The sequence below is a fragment of the Microtus pennsylvanicus genome, chromosome 2 (genome assembly GCF_037038515.1).
Source record: "Microtus pennsylvanicus isolate mMicPen1 chromosome 2, mMicPen1.hap1, whole genome shotgun sequence".
Lineage (NCBI taxonomy): Eukaryota > Metazoa > Chordata > Mammalia > Rodentia > Cricetidae > Microtus > Microtus pennsylvanicus.
Window position 1 is genome coordinate 109,342,416 of NC_134580.1, and position 19,564 is coordinate 109,361,979.

The 19,564-nt window shown below is 53.0% G+C and overlaps 1 protein-coding gene across 1 annotated transcript; it reads right to left on the minus strand.

The window, feature by feature from the left end:
* Positions 1-743: 743 nt before the first annotated feature.
* Adam33 (ADAM metallopeptidase domain 33) lies at positions 744-13,394 on the minus strand. The gene is made up of 22 exons (XM_075963834.1): positions 13,273-13,394; positions 11,138-11,217; positions 8,760-8,836; positions 6,965-7,043; positions 6,700-6,776; positions 6,441-6,615; positions 6,173-6,238; positions 6,018-6,089; positions 5,748-5,914; positions 5,578-5,662; positions 5,359-5,501; positions 4,726-4,903; positions 4,521-4,610; positions 4,156-4,351; positions 3,919-4,027; positions 3,634-3,835; positions 3,467-3,544; positions 3,286-3,394; positions 3,066-3,210; positions 1,647-1,738; positions 1,240-1,309; positions 744-979 (listed from the first exon to the last, which is right to left on the minus strand). The coding sequence occupies exons 1-21, from the start codon at positions 13,370-13,372 to the stop codon at positions 1,284-1,286; spliced, it is 2,346 nt and encodes a 781-aa protein (XP_075819949.1). The 5' UTR covers positions 13,373-13,394; the 3' UTR covers positions 744-979; positions 1,240-1,283.
* Between the last annotated feature and the right edge of the window lie 6,170 nt (positions 13,395-19,564).

Here is a 19,564-nt window from a genome sequence, read left to right on the forward strand (position 1 = left end):
AGCGCCTGTATTTGCCAATGGCTAGATATCAGGAGACATCAAGATGGCCTGGTGCTGTATTTTGGGCAGTGGGCTGTTTAGATCATACTCATTTGCAGCAGTCTCGTAGCTGCTGGAAAGGCAACAGCAAGGCCCCTACACAGGGGAGAGAGCCTGGCCCTAAGATGAGTTTGAATCCAGATGCTGTTCAGGCCATGCTGTCTACAGCAGCCTTCTCTCACTCGTAGATGCTGACAGACACCTACTGAGTCCCCAGCTAACAGACATCCCGGAGCTAAGATCCCTCATCAGACTGAGGGATTCCCCTGCCTGTCCCACACCCGCTTCAGGTTTATGCCATGAAACCTCCCTATCATCAGAAAAGAGTAATAGCCCCACTTCTGCCACATTGGTTTTGAGGCTCTGCCATACTGTCTCTGGTGCTGGGCCCCGAACTCTCCTAGGAGCCCCCACCTTGTTGTCTTCCCTGTCTATAACATGATGTTACTAATTTTGCTTTGGTTTTGTTTGTTTATTTTCAAGTCAGAATTTCTCTTTGTAGCCTTGGCTTTTCTTGAACTTGATTTGTGTACCCAGCTAAACTCAGAGATCTGTCTGCCTCTGCCTCCTGAGGGCTGAGATAAAGGTGTGCACCACAACACCCAGAGGTGATTACTTAGGTTTTTATTTCTCGGGGAATACCTCTGTGTCTCTTTAGAAAATCCCTCAAACTCTTTCAGCAAATGGCAGCCAACAGCACTGATAGAGCTCGTGAATTTATTGCTTAGAAACATTCTGACATTTCAGACTAGCACGGCTCTCAGGCCCGGGGTAGTTCTGGGGGTCCCGGGGAAGAGCTTCACGTCAGCCCATCAGTAGTATAGAATTCAGATGCTGGTGATGCCCTTGGGGCCCAGGTTCCTGGAGTGGCAGTGGTCACCTGTCTGTCTCCTCACCTCAGGAAGTCCCCTTCTCCAGAGACAGGATCTTAGCTTCTGGACTTGTGTGAAGAATAAAACAGCAGAAAGAGGGGTCATTCACTAAGGGCTGGGGCCTGAGAAAAAAAAAAACATGGCTCTCCCTTCCCCGCCCCCTACGGCTTCCAGCATCCTGGTCTCCTCGACAAAGCTTCCCTAGAGGGTTGCAACTCATTTCCTTATTGATATAAACCCATAAATCTGAGTAGTAAGCAACAAGCTGAGAAAGAGGTTGGCGACTGGGCAGTAGGGGCAGGGGGAAGTATCAGGATCCCTCACCTACCTGGGGTGCCAGGTATGCGTGGCACAAGCTTCTTAGGGTAGTTCTTAGGTAAGTACAGAGTTCTCTGGCTCTGAAAACAATGCAACATTGAAGGGCACAAACACTGTTGGCAAGAGGTGCCTGGGGCTGAGCCCAGGAGTGACGGTGGTTGAGTAGTGGTGCTGAAAAGGGGGAGTCTGGAAGAAGGCAGACGGCAAGCCTGGCGGTGGTGGTGCACACCTTTAATCCCAGCACTGGGGAGGCAGAGGCAGGCGGATCTCTGTGAGTGCGAGGCCAGCCTGGTCTCCAGGACAGCTAGGGCTGTTACACAGAGAAACCCTGACTTGAGGGAAAAAAAGAAAAAAGGAACAAGGCAGAAGGCAAGTTCCACCCCTCACTTCTTTCTCTGCCCCAAGTGCCACACTCACCCAGGGGTGAGGACTCTCCAGTGGTGGCGGAGCCAAACTCCATGGAGTGAACATTGCCCAGCGGGTGGTCCCTGCAGGAGCCATTGATGGTCCTGTGCAGCAGATAAGATCAGGAGGTCAGAAAGTGACCTGAGCAAGGCGAAGGAACTCGCGTCCCCAAAGCATGGCACACAGTCTCAGCTCTGAAATGACTGATTTGTCCACGCTCAGGCTTCAGATTCCACCTTCCTGCTCCATTCCTGAAGTGTCCAGACCCCACTCAAGACCTAGGACCTCCAAGGCTGTGGCGATCTTCTCTCTCTGAACCTACGGTTCCTCCCCGGCTGACTCTACTCCAGCCCCCGCTCACTCTAGGTGTAGGGCTTGCTTAGCTCCCGTCTAGAGCTGAGGTGTGGAGCTGCACCCCTGGGGGTGGGAGCTGTGCTGTCAGGTGCTCCTCCCAGTTAGGTGCCCTGCCACTCTTGACTCCGGAACCATCTTTGGCTGCTGGTGCCTTTCCCACAAGGCCTTGCTGTTTTGTTGTTTCATTCAGACATTCCCTGCTGCCCCTGAGACCCCGTCCTAAAGGTGGTGTGCAGCTGCTACCCCCTGCGGTGCCCTTGCCAGCTGCCTCGCCACCTTATTTCTCTGCCTGCAGACCCCCAATCATCACCTGGCCCTTCCGAGGCCTCCTCCCTGCTCCTGGGGCCTGTTGGTGCCATTCCCTGCCTGCAATGCTCTGTGCACATCTCCAGCCCAAATTCTCCCCTTTTCCTTGGTGGGCCTGGAACACTTCCAGATTCGGACTGCCAGACGTGGACATAGTGTCTGGGTCCAGTGAAGGGGCGACCGTGGGCGGGCCATACGTGTTATGTAGCATGCCTACCAGTCAGAGAACTGGGTTTGCAGCACCATGGTCTGCGGAGGGCAGAGGCACTGAGTCCTGGCTCAAGAGCAGTCAGCACCATAGGTGGTCAGTGGAAGGGAGCGCAAAAGTGTGCTGGGATTAACGCTGAAGAATTCAGAGGAGGTGACAGAGTGATTTGGGCAAAGGATGAAGCAGATGGCTAAAAACTGGGAGCTAAAGAAGTCTTCGGAGACACAGCAGAGCACAGGCCATTTAGAATTTGTTTAAAACGAAATAAACAAACAAACAACAAAAACACCGAAATGAGATGCAGAAGAAAGCCAGGGGAACTGCCCTGTGGGAAGGAGCAAAGAGCAGCAGCAGTGAGTGCTGGTCAGGGCCGTGACACGCGTGGACTTCCTAAGGGCTCTCAGGACACCTAGAGCTGAAACCAAACTCCAGCCAGCTCCCCACAGCCCCAGCTCCCCGTAGCTCCCACTCCCCAATGCCCTGATGAGTTCTGAAAAGCAGGAGCCACAGGGGCAGGCTCAGAAAGAGAGACCCGAGCCCTCATAGGTTGGTGCTGAGTCTACCTGTTGAATACAGGGTCCCTCCTGCAACACCACCAGGGTCGCTGACAGAGTGTTGGCAGCCGGTAGTAGCACCAGGCTAGGCCAGCCCCAGGGACCAGAGGCAGCAGGAAACTGAGGAGCATGGGCAGCGGGAAGGCGTCTCGATCTGTGGAGGACAGGGCTTCTGAGTCCAGAGCAGGCATCTAGGTGGTGTTTGCCTGCTCCCACACCACTGGCATACTTGCAGGCTGTGCAGGGCCACTATCCAAGCTACCGCCGAAGCCTGGCTTGTCACAGAAGGGTGGATCCCAGCCTGGAGCACAGTGGCAGTTATGATTGCTATTGCAAACCTAAAAAGAAGATAGAAAAGTCACACAGGATCAAGGACCTCCAGGGTTACCCTGACCCCTTAGGCAACTCACCCCATGGTTGTTGCAGGCAGTCAAACAACGCTCCAACTCCTGGGAGGTAGCATTCTGGCAGTGCCTATCCTGGCACACCTATGGGCATTGTGCCCACTGGGCAATGAGGAGGACACTCTGGCATGGCAGATTCAATGACCAGGAGGGGTTGGGAAGGCAGGGCTCACCATTTTAGGTCCACAGCGGGTACCTGGCTCCACCAGGCCCAAGTCAAGCTGGTCCAGTTGAGTATCAGGGAGGATAAATACTCCCTGGCAAGCCACCCCATGACCCCCGAGGAGAATTGTGGAATTCGTAGTCACTACATGCTGCAGCACAAATGGGGTTTGCTCCCCGCCCTGGCACAGCAGCTTCCCACACTGAGCGTCCCTGGGAAGGAAATGGAAGGTGGTAACGTGTCTCAGGTGCCCTGCCCTACTCTGTAAGGGTAGCCCCGCAGCTGCACACCTCACCTCTGTGCACAAGGAAGGAAGCTGCCCTTGCTGTCCTGGCCACAGTTCCCCTGTGAATTCCCCATGGAGTTCATCTCCTGGAAACAGAGCTCAGGGGCAGGCTGGGATCCTGGGGAAGAATGGAGATAGAAGAAGCTGAGCAGTTCGGGCCTCGGTTCCACGGGTGAAGCTTGCGTACCAGTAGGAAACTGCAGCTCCCAGAAGCGATGGGGCATCAGAGCAAGCATGCGGTCTCACCAGGCCCCCAGAGCTGCTGGCACTGCTGTTCCAGCGTAGGACACCAACCGTCTAGGCAATAGCCACGGCCCTTGGCGCAGGGTGAGCCATCCAGGAGGTAAATGTCTGCGGGACAATGCGGGGAGGCACCCGTGCAGAACTCGGGGAGGTCGCAGTCACTGGCAGCGGGACGACAAGGTGTGCCTGCCGGCTTTAGCTACACCAGTGACCCATCGAGAAGAGCAAAGAGTCAATAGAGAGACTGACGTCTTTGCTAGAGCCTGAGGGAGCGTCAAGTGAACCCACCCACAGGGTCAAGCTCAGAAGGACTAGAAGGTACCAGCTCAGGTACCAACAGGTCGCTCCCCAGTGTCCCTATCTCTCACCAGGCACTGCGCACAGCAATCGCCATGGGCACATTGCGCCCCCGCACGCAGGGAGCAGTTGTGGGCAACGCAGCAGGAGTCTGAGCACTTCTGGAGTCAGAAAGGAGAGAACAGAACACGTGATGATGACGCAGCAAGCCAGACCTGGGAGAGGCTGGGAGCAGGGGTCAACCTTGGACCCCAGGGACCGAGATGCTAATCTAACCTGGTCAGAACCGCAGTCACACTCTTCTCCTGCTTCCACGAAGCCATTGCCGCAGCGGGTGGGCAGCACCAGGAGCCCCGGGCCCGGGGTCCTGGAGAGGCACGCGCCACCCCCTTTGCGGAAGAAGGTGCGCAGCTGGCGGCGACTGCAGGCGCTGAAGACGCGCGGGAACGGGTGCCTGTGGGAGGAAGCGGACATCGATGGTGTGTGAACCATCTGGCCTGTGGGAACCACCTCCTAAGCTCTGGCTGCTATTGCACTCTGGGCCCTGGGCTTAGCCATACAGCGGACAACCTTGTGAGTTGTCCTCCTGAGCTAAGCGAGTAGTCTAGAGAGGAGAGGTTTAGAGAAAGGAAAGGACTCGCGTAATCACACAAGAAACCTGTGAGACGGGAGGCTGACACTCAGGAGGCTGTGTGTCAAGATCTGGCCTTCCAAGCCCTGACCAAAGATCAGGAGTGGAGTACCCTAGTCCTAGTCCGAATGTCATGCTGAGACTTCTTAGCATTTCTCCCACGGAGGCCCCATAAACAGGCTGTTATCACCCTCACTTTACAGAAGAGGGAACTGAGGGGTAACCAAAGAAACGCAGGTACCACATCCAGGTCCGGGGACACGACCTTCTGTGCGTACCCTGTGGCTGCCTCCATGACGCAGCCTCCCTGCTCTGCATCTGCCTCCATGCAGCAACCGTCGGGGTCATGGCGGAGGCCCAGGCTGTGGCCTATCTCGTGGGCTATGGTGGCTGCTGTGCCGATGGGGAGTTCCGAGTGGTCCTGGAGAGCCGGGCTTCGCTGATGACCACAAGCCCTGCCTAAGCCCCTCCCCTCCGAGGTCCCCCGTGGAGCTTACTGTGCTCACACCTCCGGAGCTCTCCGCACTGCACATGCCCTCCACAGGCGCCAGGCCCACCGTGGTGCCCTGGAAGGTGCGGCCCCTGGGGGTGGCAGAGCAGGGCATGACTGGGTGGAGCTGGGAGTAAGGGCCACCCCACAACCCGCGTGTGTTAAAAGTACACCCACGTGAGCAGCTGCGTGGAGTCGTGTGGACGCCTAGACCACAGCCCACGACGCCACTGCAGGAAAGCCCAGAGGGTTGCGTTGGCGTCCTGCGTGATGCGGCTGCGATCCTGTTCCGTCCACACTTCCAGGCCGGTCAGTACCACCTGAATATCCAGAGACCTGAGAATCTGAGGAAGGGACCATTTGAGGCCAGAATTAGCTACCTACTGTGCCTAGCCAGAGCTTCTCAATTACCACATTCTCACCCCGTCAGCGCCCTAACCACCCAACCTGGTCCACGCAATTGGCAACTTCCAGGAGGCGCTGTCTTGTGTGATTCAGGTTCTGATGCTGCACTAAGAACTGCGAAGGCAGAAATCCCTGGGTCATAAGGGGTTGAGCAGGCTCTGACTCAGCCCAGTCAGACCTCTTAGTTCTCTTCTCACCAGGGTGTGGTCAGCCACTATGTACAGTTCCAGGTACCTGGGGCTCCTGCGGACCTCTCGCCTCACCTGGGAAGGGCAAATGGTGAGGGTCAGGCTGCTTGCCTTGAGTCTTGGCCACCAGCCACATTCCTCAGAAAGAACAGTTAAAACTTTTGTTCAAACTTTATTCTTCAGCCTCCGGATTAAACCGGGGACACCCCAACCAGGATCTGCCTTCCTGTCTCTTCTTGTCTGAAGGACCATGCCCACTCTAGTCTGTGCCCCTTACCCTGCTCTGGAGGACATGAGGAAGGCTGGGCATTCCTGCTTTGTATTTGGCGTTCTCTCTCCAGGTGAACAATTGCTCCATTCGGAAGATCTTGTGGGTTGAGAAGTCCCTGTTGTCCCCAGAAGCCCAGGGGTGCAGATAGTAGCTGATATTGCGGCTGAGAACAATCAGGCCACTAGAATGCAGAAAAATGCAGGGGTGTGTGAGAATGAGCTCTCACCTCTGCACCAGCTCCAGGCCCCTTCTCCTAACTCCTTACCTCATCCCAGAGCAGGTGCTGAGAACTACCCATGATTCCAGGAAGCCCCTCACACGCCCACGATAGTAGCAATGATCCTAGAGAGAGAGGAACTCAAACCCCAATCTCAGTGGGGTCTCAAGTTGGAGGGGTAAGGAGGAAGGCAGGCTTGCAGGTTGGCTACAGTCTCCTTAGGAATGCAGAAAGGGATAGGGTAGGCATTGGGGGGGGGGGTGCATTCCCAGCATCCCTCACGCTGTCCTCAGAGTCCATGAAAGAATCTCACCGTGTGGTTGGCGAACAGGACCACGGGCTGCCCGTCTGGGCTGTAGTGGGTTTCTGTGTATCCTGGGGCCAGGAGCCTGCTGGGAAGCAGGTATGTTTGAGGAGTCACTGAATTTAAACCGTCTCCAGCAGCTTGCCTTCAGGCATTCCTTCCAGAGTGCTACCTGAACTGCTCTGAATGATGCCTGCGGTGTGTCTGAGAGAAAGGACTGGGAAGGCTGTGCACTGTTCCTAGAAGGGAACCCTCAGAATAAAAGAAGACAAAGGCCTGGGGTGAGCTCTGGGCGGCTTAGACATGGGGATGGGAATACGGGGAACCTCTGGGCGGAGCAGACAGGGACCTTTGGTGCTGTGGAGCCTGCAGCAGGTAGATGAGGAAGGAATCAGAGGACACTATAGCAGAGATGCCCCGTGGGGCCAGGGCCATGAGCTCTGCATACTCCTGCCCTGCTGAGCATCTGTTGGGGAGATCCCAGGCCCTTCGGTTCTTCTCAGACTGCTGGATCCCGGTGTCCATCTGACCCTCAGTGGTGCTTATCCCCAACTTCCAGAAAAACAAAGTCCCACCTGCCGGCATCTTCTCCTGTTGAGCCCACCTGAGCAAGGGTCCCTTTCCTTCCCTCCCCTGACCCCACCAAATAACAACTTCCTCCTCCTTCTCCTCCTCCTTCTTCTTTCTCTTCCTCTCCACCTCCTCCTCCTCTTCCTTCTCCTCCTCCTTCTTTTCCTCCTCTTTCTCCTCCCTCTCCCCCTCCTCCCTCTCTTCTTTATATTTTGAGACAGGGTTTTGCTAAATTGCCTAGGCCAGTCTTGAACTCACTCTATAGCCCAGGCAGGCCCTAATTTGACCCTGTGCTCCTCCTGCCCAGCTTCCTACAGAGCAGAAATCACGGGCCTGACTTCAGTTGTTCTTCTTACAGAAAATCCTGGCTGCAGCTTCACCTTGTCCTCCAGATTACCCACCACAGTCCTGCGCTGTTGTAATCCAGTCGTTCTTACGCCCACTTCAACTTTGCTTCTTAGCTGGCTGTGCTCGTATGTGAAAACACTCAGTATGTGCACAAACACACAAGACAGTTTAGTGGGTAAGGGTGTGGCACTCCCTGGAGCTATGGTGTGGAATGGGGTTACAGTTTGTTCCCAGTTTGTCTGACTCCATGGGGAAAGAGAAAGTGAATGGCGTACTTTCGGCAGTGCCAAGAGGAAAAGAGACACAGAGCAAGCAATACTGTTGGTGACAGAGTCTATAATCTCCATTTCCATTTTGTTCATTCACGCACCCGGGGCACCAGCCTGAGAGACACATTTCTCATTTACTACTTCAAAACCTTTGACTCTTCAATCCAAGATGTTTAGCACCAAAATGCCTTCTGCAATCTGGTCCTACTGGAACTTGGGACTCCCCAAGTTCTTCCCTCCCTTCTCTCTTCCAAATGGAAACATTCCAAGCCGGCCAGAGGAACTGTCATGACTGGATACTGACCTTTGGAGCTACAGTGTTTCTGTCCCTGCCATTGCATCTGTGGAAGCCTGTCTGGGATTGTCCCTTTTGAATGAACTGGTATATAGAAATGTCCACTAGATGGTACTCGCTGATCTGCAGCAGGGAGCCACCAAGCTGCTCCAGGACTTCAGATGATGTGTAAGTACCTACAACTGGGTTCAGCCCACTTTAACCTCATTAGCTACTCTCCCTGTGGCTAACGCCTCTGCCCACCAAGCCTCCCTCAGAAAGCACTGATCCTCTCCCAGAGGGTCTGTTCTGGGCTTCAGCCAAACCCCAGGCTGATACTCACTGGTTCTTCTCCAGCTCAAGCAGGAGATCCTGGCCTTCAGCTTCTAAAGCCACCAACACCACATCCGGCTTCACGATCTGACCAAGAAGGAATGCAGTGACACACTAGGCCTCTGGGCCACCTGCCTGCCAGGGGACAGGAAGAATGTTCTAGAGCTGGCTAGAGAGAAGCTCATAGGAATGACAGGTCCCTGCTTTACAAAGAGTGAGCCAGTGTGGGGGTGGTAACTCAAAGACGTTCCCAGCGCTTGTGTTTGTGACAGTGGCCCCTTACAGATGCATGAACAGCCTGCCAGGAGCTCCTGGGCCTTTCTCTTGGTCGGCCCTCTTCTTTTGCTCCTAGAAAGGGTTTGAAAAACAGTGGGCACTAAAGGTATCATGACTGGGTGGGCTGCGGCTTCAGCCATGCAGGTACTGCCTGAGGGCTTGCTCTGTTTGCTTGCCGGTTTGTTTTGGGTGCTGGGGTTCAAACCCAGGCTCTTGCGTATGCTACACAAGCCAAGCACTGAGCTTTGTTCCCAGCTCCTTGTTATTCATCTTGCTGCCTTCCCCGCCTTCCTGATGGAACCCAGACTTTTTCTCTCCACCTCCAATTCCGGCACAGTGCCTGGTCCTCTAAAATTCCATGTGGACTCCAGGCTGGTCTCATAACTGAGCTCAGAAAGTAAACATGAGGTCCCAACTTAGGCCCCCCAAAAGTGTTGACTCTCTCAGCTAGATGTCAGAAGAGCTGGCCTTGGCCCTCTAAGCCACCTCTCCTCTCTCCCTGATTTTGCCTCTTTCCTGCTGTCCACTCGGCCTGGCTAGAAGCCAGAACTGGAACTAGCCCAAGAGATTCCAGGGAAGAGGCTGCTGTACTTTTTAAAAATGCTTTCCCCACCCTTGTTGGCTCTCCCTTTTTATCCCAAAATGCACTGGGCTGGGACCCTGGCCAAGAGTCATGCAGGGGAGCCCTTCCCCAGCAGGTGTAGAGTGCATGGCCCTCACTTCCCCGGTCATAGGCCCCTCAGGGGTCCAAACATAAGCTTATATGGTTGGAATGCTTCTTGATTTATAAGCAAACATTTGCTCTGGGAGAAAGGGAGTAGCCCCGATGGGAGGTCCCTGTCCCTCCGCAGCCCTTGCTGCCTTCACTTCTGCTCCAGTGTTCATCCCCCCTCTTCTGCGCCTCAGTCCCACCCTGCAGTATGATCCTGTTTGTGAAACAGACACACTGCTGGCGTTCCCCCTGCCCTCACGGGATTCCTAATGCAAAGCAGAGCCCTCTGGGATTCTCCACTCAGCCACAGGCCAAGCCAGGCAAGGAGAGAGGCCACAGTCAGGGCGACCCTGGTGTGCGTCCAGTCCTCCCTTCCACAAGTCAGCTTTGTTTGGCTACTTGAGAGAAATCCCAGAGGTCTGGGGGATCCCAGGGAAGGCCCTAAGTTGGAAGGTTTGAACTTCTGGGAATCCATAGACATTTGGAAATGCTTTCTTGGTTTTGAACAGTGGGGCTGCCCTCTCTTGCCTGGAAATACAGAATCAAACTCTCTAGCTTGAGTAGTTGTAGGGAGGAATGGGGAAGGTAGCCAATTTTCTGAAGTCGTTTAGATCATAGGAGGCCTCAGACTTCTGGAACCAATGAGCTATGAGAGCATGAGCAATTTCACAAGCCATCTGGAGCTCAGTGTGCCTCTCTGTAAGACTGGCCTCTCAGTTTGTAGCGTAGCTATAATGGCGCACGCCGCTGGGGCGTGACTATACTGGGGAGAATGTGATGGGCAGGAGGCTGGGCAGTGTCCTGGAGAAGCAAAACGGAGTGGGCTTTCATCTGGAGATAGCAGGGAAATGGACCACTGCTTCTTTGCCACAGGTGAATTCCAGCCACGGAAGCTGAGATTCCAGGACAGCAATGCGTTCGCAGAGCCACACGTTCCCCACAAACGTGGCCAGAGGAGGATGTTCTGTGTCCTTCCTTTAAAAGCTTCTGAAGTTGGCGTGATGGCCCACAACTTGAAGCCCACCAGAGCTACGTAGTGAGACCCTGTCTCAAACCAAGCAAAACAGAACAGAACAGAACACACACACACAAAGCAGCTCCTGAAAGGCTTCCGGCCCCAGACTCTTTACTCATGTCTGCCTAGTTGAGTGGGGAGAGCTTGGATGTTCCCCAGTGGAGGAGAGGGTTAGAGCCAGGAATAGAAGGGGTAGGAGGGAGGAAGCTCAAAATCACTTCCATGTGTGCGGGCTCACGCCATCTAGATGTCTCCCTGTCCCACCCGCCCTGACAGGGAGTGGCTTCAGGGTATAGTGGTTTGGTTCTGAGAATCCCAGGAAAACGGTCATGCTGCATTTTGGAGAAAGACAAAGGGACTGAGGCCCAGGGTTATGGATACTGACCGGCTCCTCCAGGGTGACTTTGAGCCAGAGTCCTCCATCCAGGATCCAGTGGGGAGTAACTGGCTCTCCAGGGACATTTTCTGGTGTGAAGACAGAGCACAGAATCAGAGCAGGTAGGAGCAGGAAGCCAGCAGGGAAGGTGAAGCCCTGAAATCCAGGCTCCATTTGCAGCACTCCCGGGCTTGGTGTTCATAGGGCATCCCTAGAATGGAGCAGCGGCCAAGGAGGTGACAAAAGAGAAACTAAGGCACCAAGAACATTCCCATTGGGGAATCTGAGAATGGCCAGACCTTGGGGAGCTGGCTTGGAGTCAGAGAGCATGAGAAGAAGCCCAGACCCCAGCGCAGAAGGGGTGGGAAGGAGGAGGCAGCCTCCTCTGGTATTTTTAGAATGGACAGCAGATGCCTTCAGGGTGAAGGATATGTAGCCAGAGGCTGTCTGTCTCCTCTGCCATCTGAGTAAGAAACCACCAGGTGTCTTGCTCAGAGCTCCTGATGGCGGGACTCTGAGGGACCTGGCCCAGAATCCCCCTGCTTTTATGAGGGGAAAGGGAGGAGCTGGGGTTCAGAGCCTTGGTGCTCCTAGGCCAGGCCTTTCCAAGGGGGCTCCAGGAGGATTCCAGAGCCAAGCATTACTCAGAGGGTGCTGGAATGTTCTTCAGGAATGTTCCTACCTCCCCTCTCCTATCTGGTCCCAGCCACCCTCACAGGGCCTAACCTGCAGAGCCAGGCTCTGGCTGCTAGAGCCAGCAGGGAGCCTTCTCAGTCCTCCAGCAAGCCCAGCTCACAGAAAAACAAAGCCCAAAAGAACCCCACCCACCACCAGCTCAGACCTCTGCCCTGCCCAGGCTGAGAGCTATCTCTGAGGTTAACTCTGCTCTTTCTGAATCACCCCAACTCTTTTTCCTCTCCCATCTCCCCTCAAAAGTCCGGAACAGAAGCTGGAGAGGTGGTTGGGTGGTTAAGGCTGCTCTTCCAGAGAACAGGCACCTGTAACTCCAGGTCCAGCACTCTGTCCTTCTCTACCAGCCCCCAGGTAGACCTGGTACCTCCATGGTACACAGATGCACATGCAGGCAAAATACGTGCACACATTTAAAAATATGGGATAGCAGCAGCTCCAGGAAGCCCCTCTGTGAAGCCCAGGTGCTTCTTAGTTAATGAAACATCATGGGGAAGAGGGTGTGGCTTTGGAATAGAGGCTGAAGAAGAAAGGAGGGCAGGAGAGAGAAGGGATAGAGACGCCTTCCTGGAGGTAAAAGAGCTCTTAGTCAAGAGAAGGCTCCACTGGGTATGGAGAACTACATCTTGGTGGCTCAGGTCACCAAGGGTGCAGGATATGGGTGATCTCTGTGCAGTCCTGCAGGGACACCTTCAGGAAGGAGGCAAAGACGGAGCTAGGAGTCTGAGTGGATTAAAGTGGAATCTGAGGACGCCAGTCTGGGTTGGGGAACAGAGAGACGGTTTCTCTTATGAGGTCCATCGTTACCTATCCCCTGGCTAAAGGCAGTATAGCCCTCATTCATTCCTTTCAGAACTGTAACGGAGCAGGAGTCCCTAGGTATGGGTCGCCTCCAGGCTGCCCATCAACCAGTTCACAATCCTCCCCATCTCCTTCCTGGTGCCTCCTCTGCCTTCGGGTCAGCCGTGTGCTTGCTGTATGGAGTTTGGAGACTAAGGACCCTGTCCATATCAGAGTGAGGAGAGGTTCCAGTAGGAAGAGAAAGCGGCAGTCCCCAGGCACTGCTAGGCAGACACCCCGTTTGAAGAACAGCCACATAAGGCACTGGTATAAACACCATACAGTTGCCTAGACCCAAGACAAGGGGAATGAGCCCGATGGAACAGCTAAGTCCATGGGGCAGGGCACAACGCCGAGGACCCCAGAGGATCAGTCCTTCCTGGAAGAGGAAGACTCTCTGACCTAAAATAGTCTGGAGATGCAGAAGCCTCGGAGCAGAGCTAGGAGCTGGGCAGCACTGAAGGGGGGATAGGGTCAGCCCAGAATCCCCTTCCCATGTCCTTTCCTGACCACGTAGCACAGGGTCTCGAACTCTCTGTTCCACTAGTTGCTCTGGAACCCATGACCACCACCACTTCACCTGCCCTAGAGGCGCTCCCGGCTCGCACCCTCACCTGGAAACATCAGGGCGCTCCTCAGGGGACACGCGGAAAGCAACAGCTGCAGCAACAGCAGCAGGGGAGACCCCCCGGACCTCCCGCACTCCGGGCCCATGGCTGGGAGTGCCTTTGCCTCCCTCTCTGGCTCGGCTGTTGGCTCCACCCCGGCTGCAGGGGGCCCGCCTCCTCCCTTTCTCAGTCTGCCTCGCGCCACTTCGCAGGACCCTGCCTGTCCCTACCCTGGTCCGCCGGACTTGAGCTCGAGCTGCGGGAGCCAGAGCGACCCTCACTGGCGGCAGCGGTAACAATCCTACCTATGCTTGCAGAGGGAGAGGAGCGAGGGAAGCGTCGCGGAAAGTTCTTAGAGAACCTCTCCCGGTGTTGAACAGAGTCACTGGCTGCGGAACCCCTCCGCAGCAGCTGTCAGGTCTGCCCAGGGCGCCGTCTCCGGTCCTGGTCTCCCAAGTGACCTCTGGACCTGCCTTTCTACCTGCCCTGCGCGAGGATTCCTCCAAGGATCTGTCTACCCGTGCTTGGTGTCGCCACTGCAGTGAATCCTTCGGAAGTAGCTGTGCCCTGCTGACAAGGCGCACGTGAGTACCTAGGGGCCTTGTGGAGGCCGTGGTGCTGGAGATTGTGGTTTTGGAAAAGGCGATAGTGGTGGGCGCAGGGGACCGGCAGCGATGGCCAGGGTAGAATTGTACAATGCCACAGATACCCAGGAGTGCTGGACATGACAGAGACAGGCAAATTGTTGAGCTCCAGGTTCAGTAAGAGACCCTATCTCAAAATTATGATGGAGAGTAACATAGGGAGATCCCCAGAGTCACCCACACATGCATGTACAGGATGATTGTACCCCCTACACAGATACATACGCATACATACAAAGGTGGGCATCCACACATGCACACACAGGTTAATGTACCCCCTACAGAAATACATACACACACATACAAAGGTGAGCATTCACACATGCACACACAGGTTAATGTACCCCCTACAGAGATACATACACACACATACAAAGGTGAGCATTCACACATGCACACACAGGTTAATGTACCCCCTACAGAGATACATACACACACATACAAAGGTGAGCATCCACACATGCACACACAGGTTAATGTACCCCCTACAGAGATACATACACACACATACAAAGGTGGGCATCCGCACATGCACACACAGGTAATGTACCCCCTACAGAGATACATACACACACATACAAAGGTGAGCATTCACACATGCACACACAGGTTAATGTACCCCCTACAGAGATACATACACACACATACAAAGGTGAGCATTCACACATGCACACATAGGTTAATGTACCCCCTACAGAGATACATACACACACATACAGAGGTGAGCATTCACACATGCACACACAGGTTAATGTACCCCTACACAGATACATATGCATACATACAAAGGTGGGCATCCACACATGCACACACACGTTAATGTACCCCTACAGAGATACATACACACACATACAAAGGTGAGCATTCACACATGCACACACAGGTTAATGTACCCCCTACAGAGATACATACACACACATACAAAGGTGAGCATTCACACATGCACACACAGGTTAATGTACCCCTACACAGATACATACGCATACATACAAAGGTGGGCATCCACACATGCACACACAGGTTAATGTACCCCCTACAGAGATACATACGCACACATACAAAGGTGAGCATTCACACATGCACACACAGGTTAATGTACCCCCTACAGAGATACATACACACACATACAAAGGTGGGCATCCGCACATGCACACACAGGTTAATGTACCCCCTACAGAGATACATACACACACATACAAAGGTGGGCATCCGCACATGCACACACAGGTTAATGTACCCCCTACACAAATACATGCACAAACATATAAAGGTGAGGGGAGACTGAAAGATAAGCGAGCCATGATTCACGCCTGTAATTCCAACACTCCAGAGGCAGCTCGAGCTACACAGCAAGACCCTGCTTCAGAAACCAAACCCAAAAGCATAAAATGCTTAGGAAAGAATTCCTATCTCTTCAGTCTCCATCCTTTCAATTCTCGTTTCCCACAGGAAGCCACTGCTACTGGTTTCTTACATAAATTGTTTTAGATACAGAGTTGTTTATAGACAGACAGACAGAGAGATAGCATAGTCATTCACATTTGTAGCCTATTTGTAGTCCTCCTTTTAACAATCTGCGGGACCTCTGTGTATGAAGGAGATTGGCCTTTGCCTGGAGTGTGGATTGCGTTTTCCCAGCCCATGAGTTTTGCCCAGCCGATTGCCTGCGCCTTTACTTCATTTGTTCTTGTAGATGAGCAGCTTTCAACTGTATCACTATAATCACATTTTTCATGAATTCTGCTGCCACCAGACAGTCCGTAGGTCTGAATTTGAGACTGTAACAAAGAGATTACAAGCGCGTTTGTGTGCATGTGTCCTTGGCGTCCTCCCTGGCCTGTTCCCCTTCTTTATCTGTCTGCCTGGGAACACATCCTTAGGAAGTCATTTGTCTGTGAATTCTCGCCTTGGGTAACAATATGGCTTTGGTCATGTTGGGGGCTCCAGTACAACAGGTGGAGAGGCTGCATGTCCTTTCCCTGTGAATGAGTAAGAGGGGTCACCAGAAATGCTGATGGTGGCAGAGGCTATTCTTCCACTGAATTCCCTGTTCCTTCTGCAGGTTGAGCCTGGGGGGGGGGCGGCGGAGGGATACGATGGAGGCATCTGTCATATCCAGAGTCACTCGGATGCCTCTTCCCTCATGCTGGAAGGATTTGAGAAAGTTAGCATTAGTTGTTGATGACAGAATCTAGGATCACCTGAGAGAAAGAGAGAGAGAGAGAGAGAGAGAGAGAGAGAGAGAGAGAGAGAGAGAGATTGATTTCTGGCAAAGCCTGTGGAGAATTATCTTGATTGTTTTGTTGAAGTGAGAATACCTGTCCACTGCGGGTGGCACCATTCCCTACGCAGGTGCCATCTGACAGAGTTGGTTGATGACTTTCAGGTAGCTTCAGCCTAAAACAAGCTGAGGGTAGGGAAGTGGAGCAAAGCCCCAGTGTAGACCCTGGAGAGTCCTCTACACATAGCCTGAAGTAAGCAAACGCAGAGGGGCCAAGAAGAAGGCAGGCCCTTCAAAGAGCACCATGGCTCCTACAGTCAAGGGGAAAGCCACTCCAGCTGCAGTGTGTACCTTTGCTGTCTCTTTCCAAAGCTGTCCCTGATTACCAAAGCCAGGTACCTCTTACTGTGGCATGTTTCACATGGCTTCCTAGTTGTCGATTTCCTCTTTCACCAGACCAAAAGCACCATGATGGCTGGGAATTCATTTGCTGTACATCCTGGTATGGGACCTGGCCCAGCTGAAGTTAACAAGATGAGGAAGGCTATTGACATTGCCCCTCGCTCCCTCACAGCTAGACGGTGAGACTCTTGCTGAATATACAGCACACTGGTTGCAGCACATTCATGAATCAAGCTGGAACTGACCTCACGGCTGACCTTCACAGTGCCAGAAGATGCTATGCAGGTATAAAGGTGGGGGAGAAAGGTCATCAATTGTATTGCCCAATGGTGAACCATGAATGCTACAAGAATGGGCTGCCAGGTAAGATGTGCCCAAAGGTGCAATAGTGACATGAAGGTTATGGGAGTAACCAACCACTTTCTGATTAGCTCTGAGCCTGCTCCACAGGAGAGAATCTATGCCTGGTACTATAAATCAGGTCAAAAGCCCATGGCTCCGGAGGTCATAGACCCTGGAAGGGAGCCTGTTACTGTTGTTCTGCTACATGGGACATGTCAAACAGCTTTCTAAACATTTGTTTATACCCGTAGGTTAGTGCTGCTCTCTCCTTGACCAGAGAGCTGCAGTGGGCGACAATTACTGTAGAGTCAAAACAGCTGAAAATAACAGACTGTTGAGTGCTCAGCCCTAAGTAGGATGTCTGTATCAATTCTCCAAAGGCTCAGGGGACATCAGGGAAGGGGGGCAGGGAGAATATAGGTGCTGGAGGACGAGGAGGATTACTATAAGCTGCTGTGTCCTGCACATGATATAACCATTGCAATCAGGAACTCATAGCAGCGGTGGCTGGCTGCACAAGACCAAGCCAGCAAGAGCAGTCACTGTTCCAACAGGCAGCACTAATTGGACTCGGGGTTATAAAAATAAATAATAAATAAATGAGTGGGTGAAGTTGGGAGGGGGATATATTGGATATATTGGAGGGTATCTGGTGGGGGGACTGGGAGGGGACACTTAGGAATGAGTATGATCAAGATATGGTGTGCATGTAAAATTGTCAAAGACACTCAAAATAAAATAAAATAAAAATATGAAGTAAAACTGACCATGTGTGGTGGTGCACACCTCTAATCCCAGCCCTTGGGAGGTAGAGGCAGATGGGTCTCTATGAATCTAAGTCAGTTTGGTCTACAGAGAGTTCCAGACCTGCTAGGGCTACATAGTGAGGCCCTATCTCAAAAATAAACAAGAGGGCTGTAGCCTCTGAGCCATGTGGAGATCATTTATTCTTGCAAAGCTCTGTCTCCTAAACCCAGAGAAGTTTCCAGACAAGTCAGGGTCATTTGTGCCAAACTCTCTAAACAACCATAAACTTACACTCTGCGGTTGCATTTGGAAGGGGAACAGTGGATCAAAGCCGAGGGAGGTGGAGCCCAGAACATCATGGAAAAACGATTTATCAAATATTTGTTGGTGTCGTCCTGAAAACTGTGCCAGTGCTCAGAATGGGCACCTCTCACCACCTCCAAATGAGTCTTAGCCTGTGATAGCCCAGAGCCTGGTGTCTGAGGCAGGCATCGTCAATCCCAGCTCACAGACAAGGTCCAGGGTGGTGCCTGGAGATGCCAGGCTGGTGCTCAGGTGTTTCAGAAACAGTGATGGGTATGCATAGAAGTCCCCAAAGTCACAGTCGAGTCTCCATCCCTGACAGCCCAGAACACCCAAAAAGAATTTGTTCTTTAGCAGGGTGAACCGAGTGCTTAGAAACCCAAGAAATTAGTCAGAATTTGGACAAGCAACTCAGGGATCTGGATATCCAATATAAAAGGAGGGATATTTTTTTCTCTTTCCTTCCTTCCTATTTCTTATTTATTATTTTGTGGTGGTGGTATTGAGACAGGTCTCATTGCGTAGACCAGTCTGGCCTGCCTCTGCCTCCTGAGTGCTGGAATTAAAGGCGTGCACCTCCACACCTGATCTGTTCTGCTTTTAAGAGATGAGGTTTTGCTGTGTTGTCCACCTGATCTCAGTCTCATGGGTTCAAGGGATTCTCCCACCTCAGCCTAGAGAGGCTGGGGCTGCAGGTTCACAACACAACACCCAGGAATAGTGGCAGATTTTTTTTTAAAAATAAACTTTCTTGCCCAAATATATATTCTGAAAATGAGCAGCTCAGCAAATCTTCACAAAATGAATGCACTCATTTAACCTGCTCCAGAAGCTCCGTGGTGGCTCCTGCCAAACCCTTTCGCCCACCATCTGCTTCTACCTGTTGCTTAGCTCTGCCTGTTCTCTGTCTTCATTGTAAACTTGATTAGGTTTAGAATCACCTAGGAGACACACCTCAGGGCACGTCAGTCAGAATGTTTCCAGACCGGAAGACCCACCCCGAATGTGGGCATAGCCACTGATGGGCTGGTGTCCTAGACAGGGTAGGAAGCCAATGGACCATCACCATCACCGGTCTCGCTTTGTTCCCTTACTGACCACTTTGCCACAGTGACCAGCTGCCTCCTGCTCCTCCCCCCACAGCTATAGCCACTTCTAATGTCACCTTCCCCACGAAGGTGAGACTGTACCTCCTAACTGTGAGCCAAGAGAGAAAATCTTTCCTTCCTAGGTTGCTTTTGTCTGAGGCTTGGATGCAGCTGTGAGAAAAGGAGCTACTCTACACAGCCTGGCCCTAGCTGCCAGCCCCTCCCTCGGAACATTTGAAACCTGTACTCATGTGGTCACCTTCAGGTACAGCCTCTCATATCTGTGTGGACATGGTACAATCTGTCACCTGCAGGTACAGCGTCTCATGTCTGTGTGGACACGGTACAGTCTGCCACCTGCAGGTACAGTTCCTCATGTCTGTGTGGACACGGTACAATCTGCCACCTGCAGGCACCGCTTCTATGTCTGTGTGGACACGGTACAGTCTGCCACCTGCAGGTACAGCTCCTCATATCTGTGGACACGGTACAGTCTGCCACCTGCAGGAACAGCTCCTCATATCTGTGGACACGGTACAGTAATCTGCTGA